The sequence below is a fragment of the Anguilla rostrata genome, chromosome 3 (genome assembly GCF_018555375.3).
Source record: "Anguilla rostrata isolate EN2019 chromosome 3, ASM1855537v3, whole genome shotgun sequence".
Classification (NCBI taxonomy): Eukaryota; Metazoa; Chordata; class Actinopteri; order Anguilliformes; family Anguillidae; genus Anguilla; species Anguilla rostrata.
Genome location: NC_057935.1, coordinates 37,193,334 through 37,213,138, shown reverse-complemented (window position 1 = coordinate 37,213,138; position 19,805 = coordinate 37,193,334). Strand labels below are relative to the sequence as shown.

Below are 19,805 nucleotides of genomic sequence, written 5' to 3'. Positions count from 1 at the left end.
AAAAGAATAATTTCCCCCTTCTTGAGCATACGGTATAACTCATTAACGGTATTGTTTATTTTCTTACAGGTGTTCCATAAAGGGAGCCAATAATTTGGAAAGGCAGTTTAAGTAAGACACATGTTTAAGTATATAAGAAAAGCAATATTTATTTTAGCATAACTTAAATGCTGTGACGTGCTCCAGCATCTTATTGTGCAGCAGTATCTGAATTTCATCAAAATGAAGGAATTGAAAATGGTGTATTTTACTGTAATCTAGCACTTGACTATCAAATAAAATAAATTTGAACAGTAGAGGAATCTGGTGACTTTAGATTGATCAGAAAATAAAATGTAAATATTACTTAAGAAAAAATCAGAAATGTGTATTTCCAGCAAGAATGCCAAATTTACACAGAAGAAACTTACCGTACACAAAAAAGCAAAGACAACCACTTTGAATGATACTGTTAGCAGCCCTCAAATCACAAAGCCTGTCAAGCCCATAAAGCCATCCATCCATGTTTTTAATTTTCCAACAGTAGACACTCCAGCAGTTTTATTCATATCTGGTCCCGACTCGGCAGCCATTGATTGCAATAAAACAGAAGGGGGCATTTGAAGCAGGACTGTCACATTCCTCCTAGTCTTTCTTGTCCTCAGAGTCTCGTATGACTTTGAGTGCCCACTCCCACTTGTACACCCATCCTTCCTCATTTCCAATGTAAGATCAAAGACTTCATGCATCTGGGCCTGTTGTTCATTCTTCACCAGTAGCATACAGTGTAAATTCAATGCATAACACTGAAAAGCAGGGACTAGCTGAGAGTAAAACTATCCAAACTGACCTTGAAATACTCTAGTGCTAGTCATAAAGCATTCATGATGCACAGCCAGCAATCCAGAAATTCTTAGGAGAGAAAAATTATTTCATCTTGCCAAGAAAATAAAGATCCTAATCAATATATACAGAGCAATCCATAAGTATTTAAGTATTTGTTTTGGTTCTGTACTCCAGCACATTGGATTTGAAATCAAACAATGACTATGAGGCAGACTGTCAGCTTTAATACATGCATATTGGGTAAAACATGTAGGAATTACAAGCAATTTAACACATAGGCCCCTGTTTTGGGGGACTAAAAGTAATTAGGCAATTAGCTGTTTCTTGTTTCCAGCTGTGCTTTGGTGAATTAGTACATGCATAAGAAAGCTAACAAAAGATCTAGAGTTGATTCTAGGTGTACCATTTAGAGTCTGTTGCTGTGGTCTCTCAACTTGAGTGCTAAAGAAGTGTCAATGTAAGCAAAGCCATTATGGGGTGGGAAAAATCAGAATTAATAAAGCCAAGTGTAGTCATTTCCTTTTGAAAATCAACTGCTTGTTACATTGTTAAGAAACGAGAATGCACTGGCAAGCTGAGAAATAGCAAACAACCAGGTAGACCAATCTAGTGGATGACCGAAAATACATTCAGTGTTGAAGGCATTTTTGAAGTGTTGAAGAAAAACAGTTGAAAAAGCAACCATTGAACTGATCAAGAACACTCTCCAGGATGTAGGTATAGAGAAGACTACACTAGTATAGGCTCTGGAAACCACTGAAAAGCCTTAAAAACAGTACAGTCTTAGAGTTTGCTAAAAGGTACATTAAAAAGTGTACTTTTTGTGTAACACTCTAGTGTTCTGGAAAGAAACTCAGATGATGGACAGATGAGATAATTATTAACCTGTACCAAAGTGATGTAAGGAGAAAAGTGTGGAGACCGAAAGAAACTGCTTGTGATCCAAAGCATACAACCTCAGCTGCTCAGATTCAACCAAATCCCTCAAAACCCAATGGATGGCACTTCACCTTGCAGCAAGACAATGACCCAAAGCACACTGCTAAAGCAAACAAGCAGCAACAAGTAGGTAACAAGTGATGTATGATGTAATTGACGGTGGCAAAGATGATGTGATGGAGGACGGCAGCATTGGGATGAATTTGCAAGTGTACAGACATATTTTGTCTGGCTATGTACAAAGAAATTCATCCAACCTCATTGGCTGGAGCTTCATCCTGCAGCAAGATGAATCCTTATCTTGCTGAAGACAAGACTGAAGGCAAAAATCCCATGAAGAAAACAGGAACTGAAGATGGCTACAGTACAGGTCTGGCAGAGCATCACCAGGGAAGACATCCAGCATTTGGTGATGTGCATGGGTCGTAGACCTCAGGCAGTCATCAAATGCAAAGTATTTGCAACCATCTACTGAATATGACAACTTTTAACTTATTAAAAAAACATGGTTATGTTAATTTGTCCAATTACATTTGGTCCCCTAAAATGGCAGGACTATGTATACAAAGCACAGTTATTCCCACATGGATCACCAGATATGGATGTAAATACCCTTAAAGCTAATATGGTGCACTTTATCATCACATTCATTGTGTCATTTTAAATCCAATGTGCTGGAGTACAGAGCCCAAACAACAAAAAAATGTGTCCAAATATTTATGGACTGCACTGTATACAAGAATGGATGGAAAAACTGTTCAGAAGTTAATGAGGTTTACAGTACATTGTTTTCCACTATATTGCACCCATTTTTTTTCTTTGCTTCAAGAAAAACAGTTTCCCCATCTGTTGTATCTCAGCTTTCTCATAGATAGTTATGAGAGAAAGAGCAAAGCCTGTCGTGCTATTTTAGCTTTTCACAAGCAGGAGAATGCACTTTTACAGTAACTCTCAAAATCATCACAGTCAAATAAGCTACTCAGAAACATCAATATTGTGATGGTCCAATTGGACTACATTCCAAGCTTACTGACTGGATAACTAATTAGATCTGTTAACTTTTATATAAATATTAAAGCACTCATTCATCTTTCAGTGTGGGAAGTGATGGATGGAGCCTAAAAATGTTGGCTGGCTTTCGATGGTATTTGAGAATTAGACTGGGAATAGCTGAACACAGGAGCAGAGACAGGAGCGAAGAGTCGCTCTCTCTCGGGCCCTTACCTTTGTGGAGGGTGAGCAGCGGCTCCAGCACACCCCTCCAGAACGCTCCCGCGGGGTCCTGCACGCAGGAGCGAAGACTGAGCATGCTCTGTAGGTGCGGCTCCTTCAGCAGCAGCTCCCTGTAGGCAGCCAGCTGCCGAGCTCTGCACAGCAGGGCGGCGACGCTGTGCACCAGCTCCGGCACCAGGCAGGTGTAGGTGTTGTCTGCCTGACAGTAGTGGTACGCCACCACCTGGCGGAAAGAGGAGGCACTGAGCTGTAAAGACTATGCCGGACATGTGACAGTAACACCAGTCAACAGAAGTAAAAACAGGCCTCCTGAGTGGCTTAATTTGTAAAATGGTTGCCCGATAGCATGGGCATTGCCTGCTCCAGCCTGGTCTACATTATTACCAGACTGTGACTGGGAGGCTATAAAGGGAACACAGCCGGCATCATATGCACAGGCATCTGAGGAGTAATTTTGCTCTGCTGTAGCACTGGTGGCATTTTGAAGCTTCATGAGCACAGTAGGCTGATAGGAGGCTTGGGCCCATTTTAGAGATACACACAATGAAATGGCGAAGAGTATAACTATTAAGGTCCCCCAAAGAGGGAATTTAAGTTATTTTTAGGAGACGCATTGCTGTCTGTCTCCAGCTCCTGTCCTTGCACAGTCACCTTGGTTGCTGTAATCAAGCATGTGATTCAAGCAGAGGATGCAGACTCACAAAGTAAACTTCTGTAAAACTCACTTGAGTTCTTCATGTTTTTGTCCCTAGCAAGCTGCTTTCAGGCAAATGGGATGATTAACGAGCAGAAATACCAACATTAGAGAAATAATCCTATGAGAGCTCTGAGAAGCAGTTTTCTGGGAACGTTTTCTCTGTTCGTGGTCATCAGAGAGACAAAATGAAAATGTGTGTGTGTGTGTGTGGCGTGTGTGGTGTGGGGGGGGGGGAGGGGTTTGTGAGCCTGGGGGATCTGTAACAATCTCTGTCCTAATTTTGCTCAAACCTGGAGGAGCTGACACACTTACAGAGGACGGGACGTGGAGGTGAATGTGCAACATCCCCACCCGTTCTGGAGAAACCTGCAAGTCTACAGCACTGCAGTAACATCAAGGAACCACTTGCTTCAGGTCACCAAGGGCCAGAGACACTGAGCCTTTTGTGGCTAGTTTCAAGTGCAGATACTGTATGACACATTCTGCCCCAGAAACATGAGTCTTACGTATCAAACAGGCGCACAGGGATGGAAGCGCAGTATGTATGTCATCTACGTGTGTCATCACAAGGTGTACTTCTCTCCTTATGCATATGCATTTAAGGAAGGATCATGCAAATACCGGACAGAGATATTACAACTGTGGCAGATCATGTATTTAACTGAATTTATTAAAGGTCATGCAATTAACAAGGGTACATTTTTTCATGGAATTTCTCAGACTCCAAAGAACATGCGTAAATCAAGGGGCAAGCAAGATGGAAACACAAGTATAGATATTGATGAAGAATCTTTGCAACAAGAATCACATCATTTCAACTCCCCTAAATCATAAAAACTTACAGATTAAGCAGCCATGCAATAATCAAGGCTGGCTGTTTGTTATGAAAAATATTGGCTTAAGTCACGGAGCAGACACGGCAAAATTGTTTTTTAAGTGTTGAATTAATTAAATTAACAAACAGATCTCATTTGCAAGAGTGGAAAATGATTTAAATAACATGTACAACTGCAGTGACACTAACTAGTGCTTGAAGTTTCAAAAACATCAGTGGGCAGTTGGCACTAGTGAAAAAATACAAGTAATTGCATTAATAAGCTGGTGTATTGTTTTTGTCCATCACAGAAAAATTATGCTTTTTTCCTTTAATAGAGCATTGTTAGAAACAGAGCATGCTCAAATTACTAAAACAATAAAAAAAACAGCAGTACTGTTTTTGTTTTATTTCTTAAGTTGTAGCCCTATGGTTGTAGCCTACATTACACTGCTAGTTTTGAGTCTGTGTTATAGTTACATTGCGAGGTTTGAGGCTGTGTTATAGTTACCATCCAAAATCAAGGAAAGCACTACAAATGGAGAAAGGCACAGGACTGCCAAAAAAAAAGAGACAAAAAGCATGGGACCACTGACACCTGCGACTTCTGTGACAAACACCCAGACATAGAAATAATTACTCTTCTGGGAGAAATAAAAGATGACCTAGAACCTCCCACATGACGTTCCCATTCCATTCCGCCAATAGTCAAGCCTTGTGTCATTACACTGTCTCCCATCTGGATCATTTCAATGGACAATTGCCGCCACAGCCGGAATATCACAGTCCTGTGCTGACTGTAGTGCTGGGTGCACTCTAACATCACACCAGAAGACACATCCATTTCCCCACATCCGATGAAGATATTCAATGTACTGAACAGGGTTTTTTTTAACTGCGCATTCTAAGCTCTGCTACATACGCAAACTGCGATTAACAGGCAGTCCCATTCGCTGGTTGCATAATTAGTGTTAATTTCACGCACACCGCATACACAACAACATACCCTCGTCAGGCCACATTTTGCTCCGCAAGTATTATGTACGTAAAACTGACCCCAAGTGTGACTACAGAATGATAGAGTGTTTAGACATTGAATACGCTGCGCAAGAGTGACATCCAAAAAGTCTTTCATTTGAAGAAGAATAAATACAACCCAGCTAAAGTGAAGAATTAGGAGTAAGCATTTTGGCAAGGTATACCCTTCAGGGGAAGGTTAATGTTCAGCACTTGTGTCATAAAATCTAAATAGCTGAACTGTCTGGGATAAGTTCTTGGATTTCAAATTAAATTATTACTGTGCAATTTTCTTGAATGATTGCAACATTGCCCCTTTCGACAGGTGAGGTTAAATGTAGTAGGCTGTTGTACATATTTAGTTTTTATATATGGTCCAGTACCTAATTCAGAGGTAAATTGAAGGACAATACCACAGTATGTTTGTCAGCATTTTTTTTACTACTGTCATAAGGTAACAGACCAACTGAGAACTTAACGTTAAGCCAAAATATTGAAACTCACTGTTCTGTCCTGCTGATAATAATCAAGGAAGGAAATCTGATGATACTCACAAAGAAGCAGGTATTACAATCACAAAAAAACTGAGATGCTCAACAGTTGAGCGCAAAAAGACGGGAAAAAAATGTAATTCAAATGACACTGTCGCTAAGGCAGAGGGAATGTGTGAGCAACACATTCTTCAGATGTGGCGTGTGAGAAACGATGTCTGTTTCACAGAAACTCCGAGCGTCGGGAACGGTTTCTGCATTGCGCCACGGGTTTGGGCCGTGCTGGCAGGACCAGATGTCCTATGCATGATTCGGGAGCTTTCGAATCAGAACGAGCGCGGCGTTAATTAAAACCTGCTCCGCGTTCTCCTCGGCAGTACTTCAGCAGTCACTTACAGGGTTTGAGAGCGACGGTACGGCTCTACTGATGAGGGAACGCGGAGCTAAGGTAGACAGCCCCTTCATCAAAGAGCAAGTGATCGGGTGCCGCGCTCCTTCTCTGGACATTTTATGAGTGACAGGATCGTTCTGTGCAGTGCCTAGTCAGGCTTCCCCAGGTACGCTCAACAAGAGAAATCAGAAATCCTGCCTGAGGCACATCTCCACTTCTGGGATTCTAACAAATTTACCTTTCACAGAACAAACTACAGAATGTATCTAAAAACATTTTTATCTGAAATACAAGAAAATTATGATTTATCTGTGACTTTCAATAGAAGCAGTGTGTGAATTCTCCCACTGCATCTTACTAGCTAAATTTGACAGTGGGGTTGATAAGACAAGGCAATGAGATTAAGGGTTTCTTTTTTGGGGGAAGCAGGTTACTGGTTGATTGTTGAGTAAGATATAATTGTTTAAATGAAACCATGATCTGCTTCATCAGTGGTAAATGAACATCACAAGTACCTACACACAGCACTGTCCCATTGACACCTGAGCTAATCCCTTATGACAAGATTCACTCTTCTGTAATCAGCATGGACGCATACACCACAGGGGCTTTGAAAAGAAGTTCTATGAAATACTGTCACAGCAGTATACCTCACAATTATCATTTATCATACATACTTAAAATATTAGAAGATATTTGCATTAGAACATGGTTGAAATTCATTTGAAATCACATGAAAAATGCATTAGATCAACCTGAACTCAGTCACCACCAGTGAGATACACCTGTCCTCCAGCTGGTTCTCGCTCTTTCCTTTAGTACTGCATTGATTAACGTATTTACTAATGAGATTACTGGGTGGCTCATCTTGTTAAACAGTGCACCTATTGGCCTTGCGGTCCAGCAGTAAAAGCAGATTGTGACAGCGCCAAAGGGAAGGACTGCAAAAACATTGGTCCTGCCATTGCCTGGGGAGAGAAGGATCGGCAGTATAATCACAATTTATGGCACACTAGCAACCTCCCCTCCCTCTGGTCACCTGGGGGCCAACGGCCTGCCTGCACAGGGGACACATGGAGAGTATTCCAACATAACGACTTAGCAAGCTGAAGCGGTGGACTGCAGGCAGTAGAGGAGCGGCGGCTAGCACATGCTTGTGAAGAGAGTACGTGCTCGACTCACAGAGGAGGCTGCAGTAACGGGGCTGACTTACACATACAACAGTGTTCCTAATCAGGAGAGGGAGGATAAACCTGGGTGATGCTACTTGTGCACTGGAGAAACGTACGCAATTATTTTAACTGCACTACTATTTGGTCAATGTTTATTGTCTATACTCTGGATCGTTTCCTTATTTTATGAATATGTTCATGGTGTAAAGCACTTTGTGCACCATGCAAAAAGGCACTCTAAAAATAAAGTTATAACAATTTGCTTCAGTTGCAAAAATTCTTGCGTGGGCACAGTGTTGACTCAGGAGGCACAAATAGGATTTCAAATTGGAGAGAAAAAAACGGGGAAGAAATTGTAAAAATGACAAGAAAGATTTGAGAGCAAACCCCAAGGAAAGTGGTCAGAGGTAAGTACATACAATATGTATGGCAGGTAAATGACCCAAACAAAGTTGATTTATTTTCAACAAATGGAGAAATCTGCCAGAATGCTATTTTTGCACAGAAATCACCCTTGGCGGCTTTTTAAAAGGGTCTGCAAACAGCTCATGAAACCTCAGGGAAGTGAATTTAAACGTTTCCCGATGTTGCCCAGATAAGAAAGACTAAGAAGAAAGAATCTTGCCACAAATGCTTAGCAGACCTTCTAAGGGAGAACATTTCTTTTTGTGTTTAAAATGGCTGCTAGCAGTCTTGATTACACCTTATTTATATCTCTAAGTTAGCTTACTCCCGCTGCCTATTAAAGAACAGTCAACAGTTCTGTTCCTCAGAGATTTTGTTGTTGAGGTCTGTAGCCCATGATGAAGTTCTGAATCATCGTGTCATTAAAATTAAAATAAAAAACCATTTAACACCAATGCACACATATCTTTTAAAATATAAATGGTCTCTGCAGCTTGGCATTCATCTGTGAGATGGAGACTTTCTGCAAATTGGGTATTTAGGAGACAAATGCCACTAAGAACAAGCACAGAAAATACAATTATACATCAAATATTAATAAATAAATCATCAAATATTACACTATTAAAACCTTTTGAAAAAAATGAAAAAAGGGGGAAAATCTGACTACTAATAATACTTCATAAGTTAATTATGCATAATGGAATATACCACAGGTATCGGTTATTGCAGATGTTTAATGGACTCTGCATCACTTAGATGTCCAATGCAAACAAATTCTAAATTCTAACTAAAAACATAATTTATTTTTTACTCTTGAAAGTATCAATGCAAAACAGTATCAATGCACTGTACGTAATTACAAATTAAACCACAAAAGAAATGTACAGAAAAGGCTGCAGCTCTATTTCAAATCACAGGTAGCTATCATCCCTCGCATTCAGTTAAGTGAGATACAGGCTTGTAATCTGAACAATTTGCTCTACCCAGAGCCTTCCTGACCAGGCTGATAACTTGTCCCCTTGGCAACAGCAAGACCAGTCCTCAGTGTCTTGCATGTCTTTTATTTCTTCCATTGGTAAACAGAGGCAATCGCAACAGGACAAAAGAAGCCTGCAAGGATGCTTCTACTTTTCTCTCTGTTGTATTTAAGCTGAAAAAAATGAAAGAGGCTGGGGGCTCTTACTTCAAAGAATATTGGCTTAGCATTTGTGTTTCACATCTGAGCAACAAAAGCACACCTTTCTGAGTGGCTCGTCAGGGAAGGTGGAGCAGGATGCCAATGTGGAACAGCTTCCAGAGGATCTAATTAAGCCAACCTGTAGCGTGATGAGCACTCTGACGAGCATTTTGGCTCAGCTGAGAAACAAGCTCAGGGGACATTTTAAATTCATCAGCCTGTGGTGAGTGGAAAAATAAGGAATTACTGTTTACATATATTTACTCGCTTTTATATAACCTCAGGAATATCCACAAATGCAAATTAAAAGACAACCGTTGGTGCAACAACTTATGTGAGGTTTCCCATAATCACTGTTAAAAGAGAGGTCCTCTTAAATTTTATCATCATGAATATGAGGTCACCTCAAAAATCAAAAGGGGAAACTCCAGAAAGACTTAAAATTACATAAAATTCATACCCGCACAGATTAACTAAATGGCTGGGAAAGACAAAAGTGAGAGAAAGACAAATAAAATAATCGATGCAGTGCTATATCTAGGATCTAGGAGAGATCTGAGGAGCCGGCTTGTACTGCCCATAATTAAATAGAGTGGAGACATACCTTCAGAGACCATGGAATCCATTTTGACTCAGTGGTAGGGGTCCCTATCTCTCTCAGTCAATTTTTATATAAATTAGCCCCACGGCCAGGGGTTCAAGGTTATTCCTCCAGTGGGTCGATGACAATATGGCATCTTGTGGCCAAAAAGCAGTCTGATTCTACATCAAAGGTAAGAGTAATTTCCCATTGCTGAAGCTCTCTCAGAGAGCACACTCCATGAGATGCTCCCTCAAGTAGTGAAGTTGTCAGTAAAATATATGTTTTCAGCATAGCCATAGCTTATACTATCCTGAGTATCCATTTCAGCTCTTATCAAAGGTATGTGCCCTTTATCTGTATCTCTTTCAGTCACCTTTGCTGTTTCCTTCATCATAAATTGAAAGCAAACCAACCTTTTTTCAGATTACACAAGTTAGGAGAAAATCAACCAAAGTGAATCTGATGCCCGATAAAAGCACTTCCAACAGAACCTGCACAGGAGGAACTCGGAATAGGAATTCAGAAAAACAACCATCTTCAAGAAAATTCAAATAGAGTTAGTCATCTAATGCGATTGCCTTTCATTCTGTAATAAAGCTTGTTTGACACCAGCACATACAGCGCAGTAAGATGGACAGGTCCAGCAGGAAGAAGCATTCTCATGCGGTGGTTACCTTGGCAGCAAGGCTTTGGACTGCCTCTTTTCTGTGTCTCTGAATTTCGGGCGTCCCAGGACAGCTGCCACTCGATGGGGTGTTAGTGACACTCAGTGTGGCCTGAGGAGGGTGGCTGAGGGGCAGGTCCATGTTAGCACCTCCACCTGATGAACAAAACATGGTACATCAGGGTAGAACACAAACCACCACAAACCAGAATGGTTTTCTTCATCTCTCGCACATGTTAATAAAGTCAATGTTGAATTAAAAACTGATAAAATTATCTATTTTCATTGTCACACATTGTCATGCTGGTAGATGAGAATCTGAAATTCACATTTTTTCCATCAATGTCGTATGTGCTTCTGAGTAAGAAAGCAGAAAGACCCTGTTTTCACAAGAACTGTTATATAAGCTTGCAACAGCAGTAAGCAATTTCTCTTGGAGAAATAAATGTGCCCCAAAGTAATGTAACCACCACAGCACGTCCTAATCTGTGTTTTTCTGAGCACAAAAGGTATATTTTCAAGATAGTCAGCAGTCCTGTACTTAGCAACTGCGATTTGTCAGATTCATTTGGTGTTATAGTAAAGCCCTGAAATTTGAATAGCACAGCAACCAATGGTAAACACCTGTAGCTTCCTGTGAATTACAGACCACCATTATGTATGTCACAGAAGCCTGTGGATACCTTATATAAAATGAAGGCCAAATAATTGATGCTTATGAAAGACCAGGATGCGATCTACGAGGGAGCCAAGGGGAGAGTGACAATTTGTTTAGCGGTAAGTTTTACTAAATCAGTGGCGCGCATGGAATTTGCAAAGCAAGTTCTGTCAGGAAACTCTAATTACAGCCAATGAATTGGTCAGCCCCAGTAACCCAAATGTATTTACATATTCATGTAAATATTTGAATACATGAGTCATCCTGACTGATGGCATTTAAGTTAATTTGTATTTTCTAAATCTTTAAACTATGTTATGCTGACAATAAAAAACTAGAAAAACGTCTACAAATGTACATGTGCATTTCGTTTCATACATATGGTTATTCATAATTATTCAAACCCAGGTATGTTATTTTGATCATGACCATTCAAATGTGGCAGTGCTTCATCATCCAGGCTCACATGTTTTGTTGTTTTTTTCATTTCAACTGATATTCACAAAAAAACTAATTTTACATTTCATCTGTCAAGAAATGTGTCATCATCAGCAAGATAGCTGTTTGATTTTGTTCTTTTATTTTCCTTGTTCAGGGCAAGTAGTCAAAAAGATGTCAGAAATAAGACTTCTTGACAGGGAGCTATTGGGCAAGTTTCCAATTCACCAAAAACACAAAAGTTGAGCGATCAGGCTGAGGAGCAACTACTGGCAGCGGCATCTACTGCTGCTAGCGGGGCAGCTAACGCTACACCACCTTATAGGAAGTCCTCATTGAGACGTGCGGTTTTTTGACTCAAAAAGCATGATGTGAGCTCCCCATGAATGTCACAGTATAGATCGCACACTATTCATGATAATCATGATGACAGAACCTCATACAATCAGCACATACTGTATGTGTGTAATGTGCTGTAAGTGTATACATGTATGTTCTACTTATTCCTATTGCATGCCTCATGATTCTTAGGCCATATCGTCATTTTAATGCTTTTCTCTCCATTTTCTCATCAAATTGGAATGTCCAATAGAATGCAGCTGCATTCATCTGCTTTTTCTTTTCACACCACAGCACACAAGCCAAGCTTGCACAGACACGAGTCTGCAGAAGACACTTGCAAAGGCACAGCTTCAGCAAGCATACCACATGTGCACAATCAACGAAGAGGGATCGGTTAAGAGCAAGGAGGCACGGGCTCCGACCGGCTGACTTACTGACTGACTGAGTGACTGACTGACTGCCTGAATTTCGATCCCTAGTCTGGGGCAATGCTTCTGCCAATTATGTGTTGCCGTGGGGGGCTACTGGCCACAGTCCGGATTCTACCGCCAACCCGTGTAGCCCATCCCTGCACTAGAACAGCGTCTTAACAGGATAACCCACCCAGCAGCCCCGACTGTGATCATTTTTAAGGCTATGCGTACACACACAATTTTATGCCTATCCTGCCGATGTGGGGAAGTGCTTAGTTCATCGATAATTGCCCTAACCACAGGAAACCCCTCTGGGCTTACTTTTAGGAGACGCGTTGGGACTGCTGGACGCGATCTGCCGCATCCTGTTGCCGTGGCAGCTGAGGGCCACGAGTCGGGAGATGACGGCCGTCTTGCCGAAGCCCACTTTTCCCACGACGACGGCGCCGCGGTTCTTGTCGGACTCGCCCCTGCTCAGGGCGTCCTCCAGCGCTTGGAAGAGCCAGTCGCGCCCCACGAACACTGAGTCGGTGGTGATGCTGGGCACCTCGAACAGCAGGGGCTTCAGCATGATGTCAGGCGTCTTGTAGGGCGCAAACCAGGCTGAAGGACAAAGACAAATGCTTAGCCCATATTATCACATCCGTTTATGTGCATTACATCACACATAATTAACACATTACATCACCTTACAGGACATTAAACCACACCACATGAAAAAGCATTGCATTGCTAATCAGTGATTTAGTCGTAAAGCAGCAGATGACAGCTGCAGTTTAATGCATTACTAACTAACAGCTGCATGTTGTTACAGGAGCAACTTAGGGTAAGTATGTTGCTTCATGGTACACAGCCCAGAGACCTTACATTAACACAAGTCAAACTCCCGGACACAAGTCATTAACACTAAGAAACTCTTAGGTACTTCAAGGTAAAACCTGTTTTCCTTTTCCATCCTTCCAGTAAGGCCATTATACTGTACATACACGAAGCAGTGGAATTACTTCCTTCTCACAGACTCCTGAATCACAGACCCCAGGGGCCCCTCCAAGAGAGAGGGAGTATCAAGACTCAGACGGCCCTCCCATGTACAGGAGCCCCTCCCTCTGATTCACCCAGAATCAGCCCTAGTCCAGTCTGTGGGGTCAGCCGCCATATTAGGTTGCTGCCGCTCCCAGACACCTGGCTTTCCGGAGCCCAAGACTCTGTCCCAGCCCAGGAGACTGAGCTGTGCACATTAAATAAGAAGCCCCAAGTCATGTGACATGTTTCTCAGAGCACGGATTGGGCGTGGCTGCTGCACCTTTGGAGTTGGGCGGAGCCCTTTTCCCCGTGCCGTGCCAGGGCAGCCGAACGGACATCCGCAGGGGAGCGCTGCGCTGCTCATCAAGGTAGCTCAGGTCTTCCAGCTTGGTGCAGCTAGTGGCTGCAGAGGAGAGAGGAAGTCAGAGAGGTCTGCAGTTAGCTCCATCAATAATGCATTCATGCTTCATGTCAACTGTTATGCGCCCTGCTCCTTTTCTGCTGTAATACTATAAAGAACAACACACCAATTTTACAAAATACAAGCATCATAATTTTAAATAAGTTTGAAGGGATTGTTTATGGACTTTTAAAACATTGTTTCATTTTCAGTGTATTTGTTCAGCCCAGACAGTTATATTTTTGATACTTACAGTTATTTATGATGACCTGTGGGCTTTGAAATGTTTGATATTGTGGAATTTGCAATTTTGTGGTTTAAAGCAAGAAAATGCACTTCAAAGCACCTTTTACAAGACCATAATGTTTCCAGAGGTTGTACACAGGAACATATTAATTTTATAGTGCTTATTTACAATTATAAACATAAATATCCATTTGTGTATAGTGCTGGTACTGGTTTCCCTGAGTGCAGTGGTCTCAGGTTGCATGTACCATAGGAAACACAAACGGGTCTATCATTGCATAGTCACCATCTCAATAACAAACAAAGAAACAATGAGAGAGAAAGAATGGATATTGGGTCTTGTTCAGACGTGTACCATCAGGTTTGTGCTCAATAACATTTCCGTGAACATTTCGGCATTCATCGTTTATTTTTTTCCCATGTGAATTCAATCTTTGGTACGATCAAAAAATGTGATTGGAAACATGCATTTTCTCACCTAGTTTTGAAAGTTTATTAAAATTACCTTTAGGGAACACATGCAATTCATTTCATTTATTGATAAAAATGACTAATGATGATGAATGATGATAATAATATATAAAGCCAAACTCAGCAATGGAGTATTTGCTACATTTGGGTCACTTGGCTAATCATGGCATGGCATGAGCACAACTTTAGGGGCAGTGCAAAGAGCAACGGGTGACTGATGGTTCCACACAACCCAGAAGTCAACATGACTTTCATGGGATTCCTTCTGCAAACCAACATGAACGCGCAATCACACACAATTTACGAACAATTGGCCTTCATTATCTGATACACCTGTGATATGCACAACATTGAAGGTCTGTGCATGTTTCTTGAATTCCACATCGGTTTTTCATGGGAACTTTTCTCAAAAACAAAATGCAGAATTTCAGAAAGGTTTTGTGAAGAGTGAACTGACACAGAGCACATTACATTGAAAATAAAGCACCATAAACAAGGCTAAACATTTATCTCTTTAAAACAGGGGTTTTCAACCTTTTCTGATCCAGAGACCCCCCACCCTGGCCCAAAGGCATCCAGAGTTATATTTTTTAAAAGATTTATATTTTCCCAAATCCATATATAGTCATTGCATATCAAGTCTGGCCAGGGACCCCCTACAGTATCTTCAAGGGTCACCAGGGATGTGCAGAAAACCCAGGCTTAAAAATATTAACAATATTAATTACCAACACACAGTACAGTGTGTAACAGTAAGAATATTCTTCCATTTATGCTAATGAGTCATCATTAATTGAATATAGGCCTATTTATCATAAGTGTTAGTGATATGCAATGTCTAGTTGTCCCAAAAAGCGTAAAGCATACAATGAGACCTCTATGAACTAAAATGAACTGAGGGAGGAGGGACAGAAGAGGATTCTTGCTGGACATTAAGACATTGAGATACAACACCTCTGTCTACTGCGAATTCAGACTCATGGAATGAAAAGCTGCCATCTGAACAGATGGTCTTTACAGGTCCCAAGAGGTGAAGTAAGCAGGTACAGCAAAATACACGCACACTCAGCACCCCGATAGAGGAGAGCAGAGTCCTCATAACTCCCCACAGGGCCTCCCCAACCATCCATCAACCAGCGGCAGCTCTGATTCAGACTGACAGAAAGAGGAAGAGGAGCCACCCTGCACCTACTGATAAGCACGCATACACACACACACACGCATGCACACACACACACACGCACGTACACACACACAAACACGTACGCACACACACGTGCATGCACACACGCACATACACACGTATGCATGCGCACACGTGCCAAATAAGGAAATTTACGCTCAGAGCCTTCACAACTAGAGAGCCAATGACGACAAGTCGGGAACAAACAGAAAGAAACCCTTTAGTTCATGTATATTTATATTTATTCATTTATAAGACACTCTTATCTGGAGTGATTTAGGGAGGTTATATGAACAGCCTTTTATTGAATTAAAAAAACAGAAGGCACAGGGATAGACATTAAAATGCTCAATGAGGATATCATCCACTTTCCACTCTCTCCAGCAGTATAAAACAAATAAATAAAAATAATTAGGCCTAGAGGCCCATAAAAAAGGAAGCCATGCTCTTGTGTTTTAGACTATTGCCCATTATTATGCTGTTTTAGGCAGCTTGTGCAAGGAATACAATCCACGTTTACTTTGTCAGGTTTGGGAGTGACTGTTTCCTGTGGTACTAAATGGCCACTTCGATGAAGTGTTTGTTGTGCAAATGCACATTTCCTTCCTTGTTTTCCAATAAAGTAAGTGTGATTACCTGACCTCCACACTATCTAAACCAGCTGACTTAAGAATCTGTGCTTTCATGACTGCGGGACACAAAATGAATAGGCTGTTCGCTTAATTTGTAAAGTCTGACTCTTTTGAATTGACATTAGTCCTTCTATCACCAAAAAAAGGTGAATACACTACTTTCAGTTTCAAAACCGTTAGCTTCGTGTCAAGAACTGAGTCATTCGCTTCCCACACCCTGTAGAAGACAGTCAACTAAGTTCAATGTTTAGGCTACAGCTCCTGTCACACAAGGGGAGAGGCGGTCAGGGAAGAAAGTGCACATTGTAGGAGAGGATGCATAGGCTTAAGCAGACCGCAATACAGTAGATCCTCACTCTGCACAGTAAAATGTCCAGTGTTAATTCATCTCTAACAGAGTACATATTCCCAACTGGGAATATGTACTCAGTAAGAGGTGACTTGAAGCTGAACATTTGACTGTGCATAACTTTAATACACACACGAGTGATATTTAAGTTAAATGAGACTGAAAAATGTTATAAGCCATAAAAAAACACATCATCGAGAGGATGGAAATTTAATCAAGTGGATTTTCATAATCTTCGGTATGACGGCCATACGGTGATTGTGAAAGCCCTAGCAATAACATTAATGGCACACCAGTAAACCAGCAGCCAAGAAGTGGCTGGAGATCAGCAAATACTGACAACAAACAGATAAAAGCAAAGAGGGCTGTACAAGTAGTGTGTGACAGAGCATCTGAAAACAGCAAACACACAGACTAGAACAGCAATCACACGTTTGGAGACTTGATGGCAAAATCTAGCAGCGCTTTAATCTACCTTAATCCTCAACCCCGCCTCTGCTCCCTCGACGCAAGCCCAGCATCTACCAAGGGATGTGTTAAGGAACTGGGCTAACAACTCAAATACAGGGTTTATTCCCAGGTAGAGAACTACTACTGAGCAAGGAACTTGAGCAGAATATCCAGCTGTATAAATTGATAGCATGTATCAAACAAAAAAAAGAAAAAGCTATATAAATTGCTCTGGATAAGAATTTAAGAACTAAGAACTAATGCTAAAAGCATTTTAAAAAAGCAAAACGTAAACAAAACATATAATGTATCATTGCTCTTTGGAACACCAAATTCCAAATTCCCTGCTAGGACCCGGCCTCTATACTAATCAAACAAAAATCTCACCGCTTTACTGCATCCATTGGACAGTTAAGGGAGTGACCTGGCTCATTAAATTAGTGAAATGTTTTCTTAATCAATCCTTCTCCAGAGACAGGGAGATTAAGCAGGCATGTTTAGCTTATTAAAGTTATGTCATTCTTTCCACTATTTTTTATTTCGCTGAACGGAGCAGTCTGGCTGCCCACAGCAGTGAGTCCTCCTTTGGGTCTCGTAACGGGAGAACACACAGCACACCCAGCATCTTTAATTGCCCATAATCCTCGGGACGGGTCTCCCAACCGGTGAGCCCAGGCCAACAACCCCCCCCCCCCCCCCACCCCCCCAACACCCTCAAAATGAGCAGCTACTTACAGGCAGCGGGAGAGCCGGAGAGACGGGGAGGGAGGCAGGCGCTTAACACCGCTGTTCATTAGGAGGACCGGCAGCGTGGACGGCACTTTGTAAAGCCTCGGAGAATTCCCTTCCAGAAGCCCGCTGCGATACCTAAACAAACGTTCCGCGCCGGCGCTTCCGTCCATGGCTGATGCCAGCGCGCCTCCTAATCTGACCCGGCAGCGGCTGGGCGAGGACGCCGAGGACGGTTTTCTGTTCCTTCCCGACAGGATGGGAAACAGAGTGTGTGTGCGTGTGTGAGAGAGAGAGAGAGTGAAAGAGAGAGAGAGAGAGTGACAGAGAGCGATAGAGAGCAAGCCTCCAAGGATTAATAGGGTAGGCAGAGAAAGCGGAGAGGAGAGGGGAGGAAAGGAACAGAGAAGGGAAAAGCAGAGCCCTGTAAAAGCTGGAATAGCTCGAGTGAGCTCCCTCAAAAAGGATGATTACAGTTTGCACTAGTCAGACTGAGCAGAATTAATCGATGGCTCTCCTGCCACTGTCACATTCCCCTTCCAACAAACAGAGAGAGGGAGAGAAATAAAAAGAGAGAGAGAGACAGTAAGAAAGAGAAAGACAGCAAAAGAGACAGACAGTGAGAGAGAAAGAGAGTGGGGGTGGGGGGTAGGGGGATGGGAACGGGATGAAATGAAAGTCCAGACTGATCGTGCTTCGGCACATCATTCAAACCCCATGCAGACATCAGTTGGCCGCTTGGAGATTGCACTCTCGCTCTCTCTCACGCTGCGGGCTCGGTGAAACTGGCACCCCCGCCGAAACGCCGGGGCGCGTCGTCAAAATCGAAATCTTTAGCTTCAGATCACATCGTGCCGCGGCTCCCCGCCGAGCGGGTAGAGCCGGGGAAAAGGCGACGGCAATCGCTCAGAGTCGCTACTCAAATGTGAAATTGCACATCCACGAGGTGCAGAGCATTAGGAGCACTTTGAATAAGGCGTCAAAGCAAGCTGCAAAGCAGAACACTCTTCAGCGCATCACACCAGGAAACTCTGACGAACTTGGAGATAGAAGTCTTCTCTGCCGTACAACTACGCTCCTTTTCAACCAAGTTTTTTTTCTCCCTATTCCCAAGAGTTGTAAGGAGTCCAAATAAAGACATTTCTATTGTTTGAGAAATGAGCAAGGATGCGATTAACCGGAAACTCTAAATTTTGCAAGAGAATGAATCACACTAATCCATAATTTTTTTTTTTTTTAGTTGGGGGGGGGGAGTCACAATGGAGAAATACACACTTATCACTGGCCTGTACAACATTATATGTATTGTTGGGTTGAAAATTAGATCGAAAATAAGAAAATAAGTAAGGTTATCTTAATCAGCAGCTCCATCATATTCACGCCCTGGATGCACAGAATGAGACTGTAGCAAGCTTAAGACAAGGGAGTTGTGTTTTGTTTGTTAGCTATCTCCACTGACAGAAGTTGGGAAACAACCATAGATTAAAGTGAAAAATTGCTTACATTGTGTAGCTCCATTAAATTTTTTTCCAGTCCAGAGTAATTTGCTAGTTAACGTGCAATTGCATAGTGAGCAGGGGTGTAATGATTTTGATTGAAAATAAAAAAAATGAGCCTTTGAGTCAATGTATGGAAATTACAGATTCATTCTTTGTTTTAATGTGGAGAAAGAATAAGAGTTCTTTCAACCAGAAAATATTTCCATCTCTTCGACTGGATAATGACAATGAGACAACGACTGCATCATAATTAACAGCAGTGCCAGAGCCTGCATGCACAGATGAGTGAGACAGAGATCGTGCCCAACTTCAGCTAGCAAAATAGCTAAGCTAACATCCCTTAGACACTTAATAGCCAATGCATGAGTAAATGGAGCTGAAAAATTACCCCCTCTCCAGCACATCAGCAGTATGGCAACTTTCTGCTTTCACCGTAATGTATAATAAAAACATTGCTCACCTTGCTGATGACATGACACCGGCACATATGTGTAACAGTGTGTAAACTTTGTGCTTGTCAGTGGACACAGGACACAGCAGGATCCAGGGCTGCAGCCAATC

The 19,805-nt window shown here is 41.9% G+C and overlaps 1 protein-coding gene across 5 annotated transcripts in view; it reads right to left on the bottom strand.

Annotated features, from left to right (window-relative positions):
* Nucleotides 1-19,805, bottom strand: part of LOC135250748 (protein TANC1-like) — a 150,395-nt gene that overhangs the window by 37,355 nt on the left and 93,235 nt on the right. For 4 of the 5 annotated variants that reach the window (XR_010328994.1, XM_064327378.1, XM_064327379.1 and 1 more), the window contains 4 exons: nt 13,566-13,688; nt 12,584-12,865; nt 10,422-10,567; nt 2,989-3,220 (listed from right to left, as the gene is read on the bottom strand). Coding sequence is in view for 4 of the 5 variants with exons in the window: in XM_064327378.1 (XP_064183448.1) it covers nt 2,989-3,220; nt 10,422-10,567; nt 12,584-12,865; nt 13,566-13,688 (783 nt within the window). In the remaining variant the exon portion in view is untranslated. Of the gene's footprint in view, nt 1-2,988; nt 3,221-10,421; nt 10,568-12,583; nt 12,866-13,565; nt 13,689-17,751; nt 17,978-19,805 lie in introns of those variants that run through there. The other variant, XM_064327381.1, reaches the window with a different exon arrangement.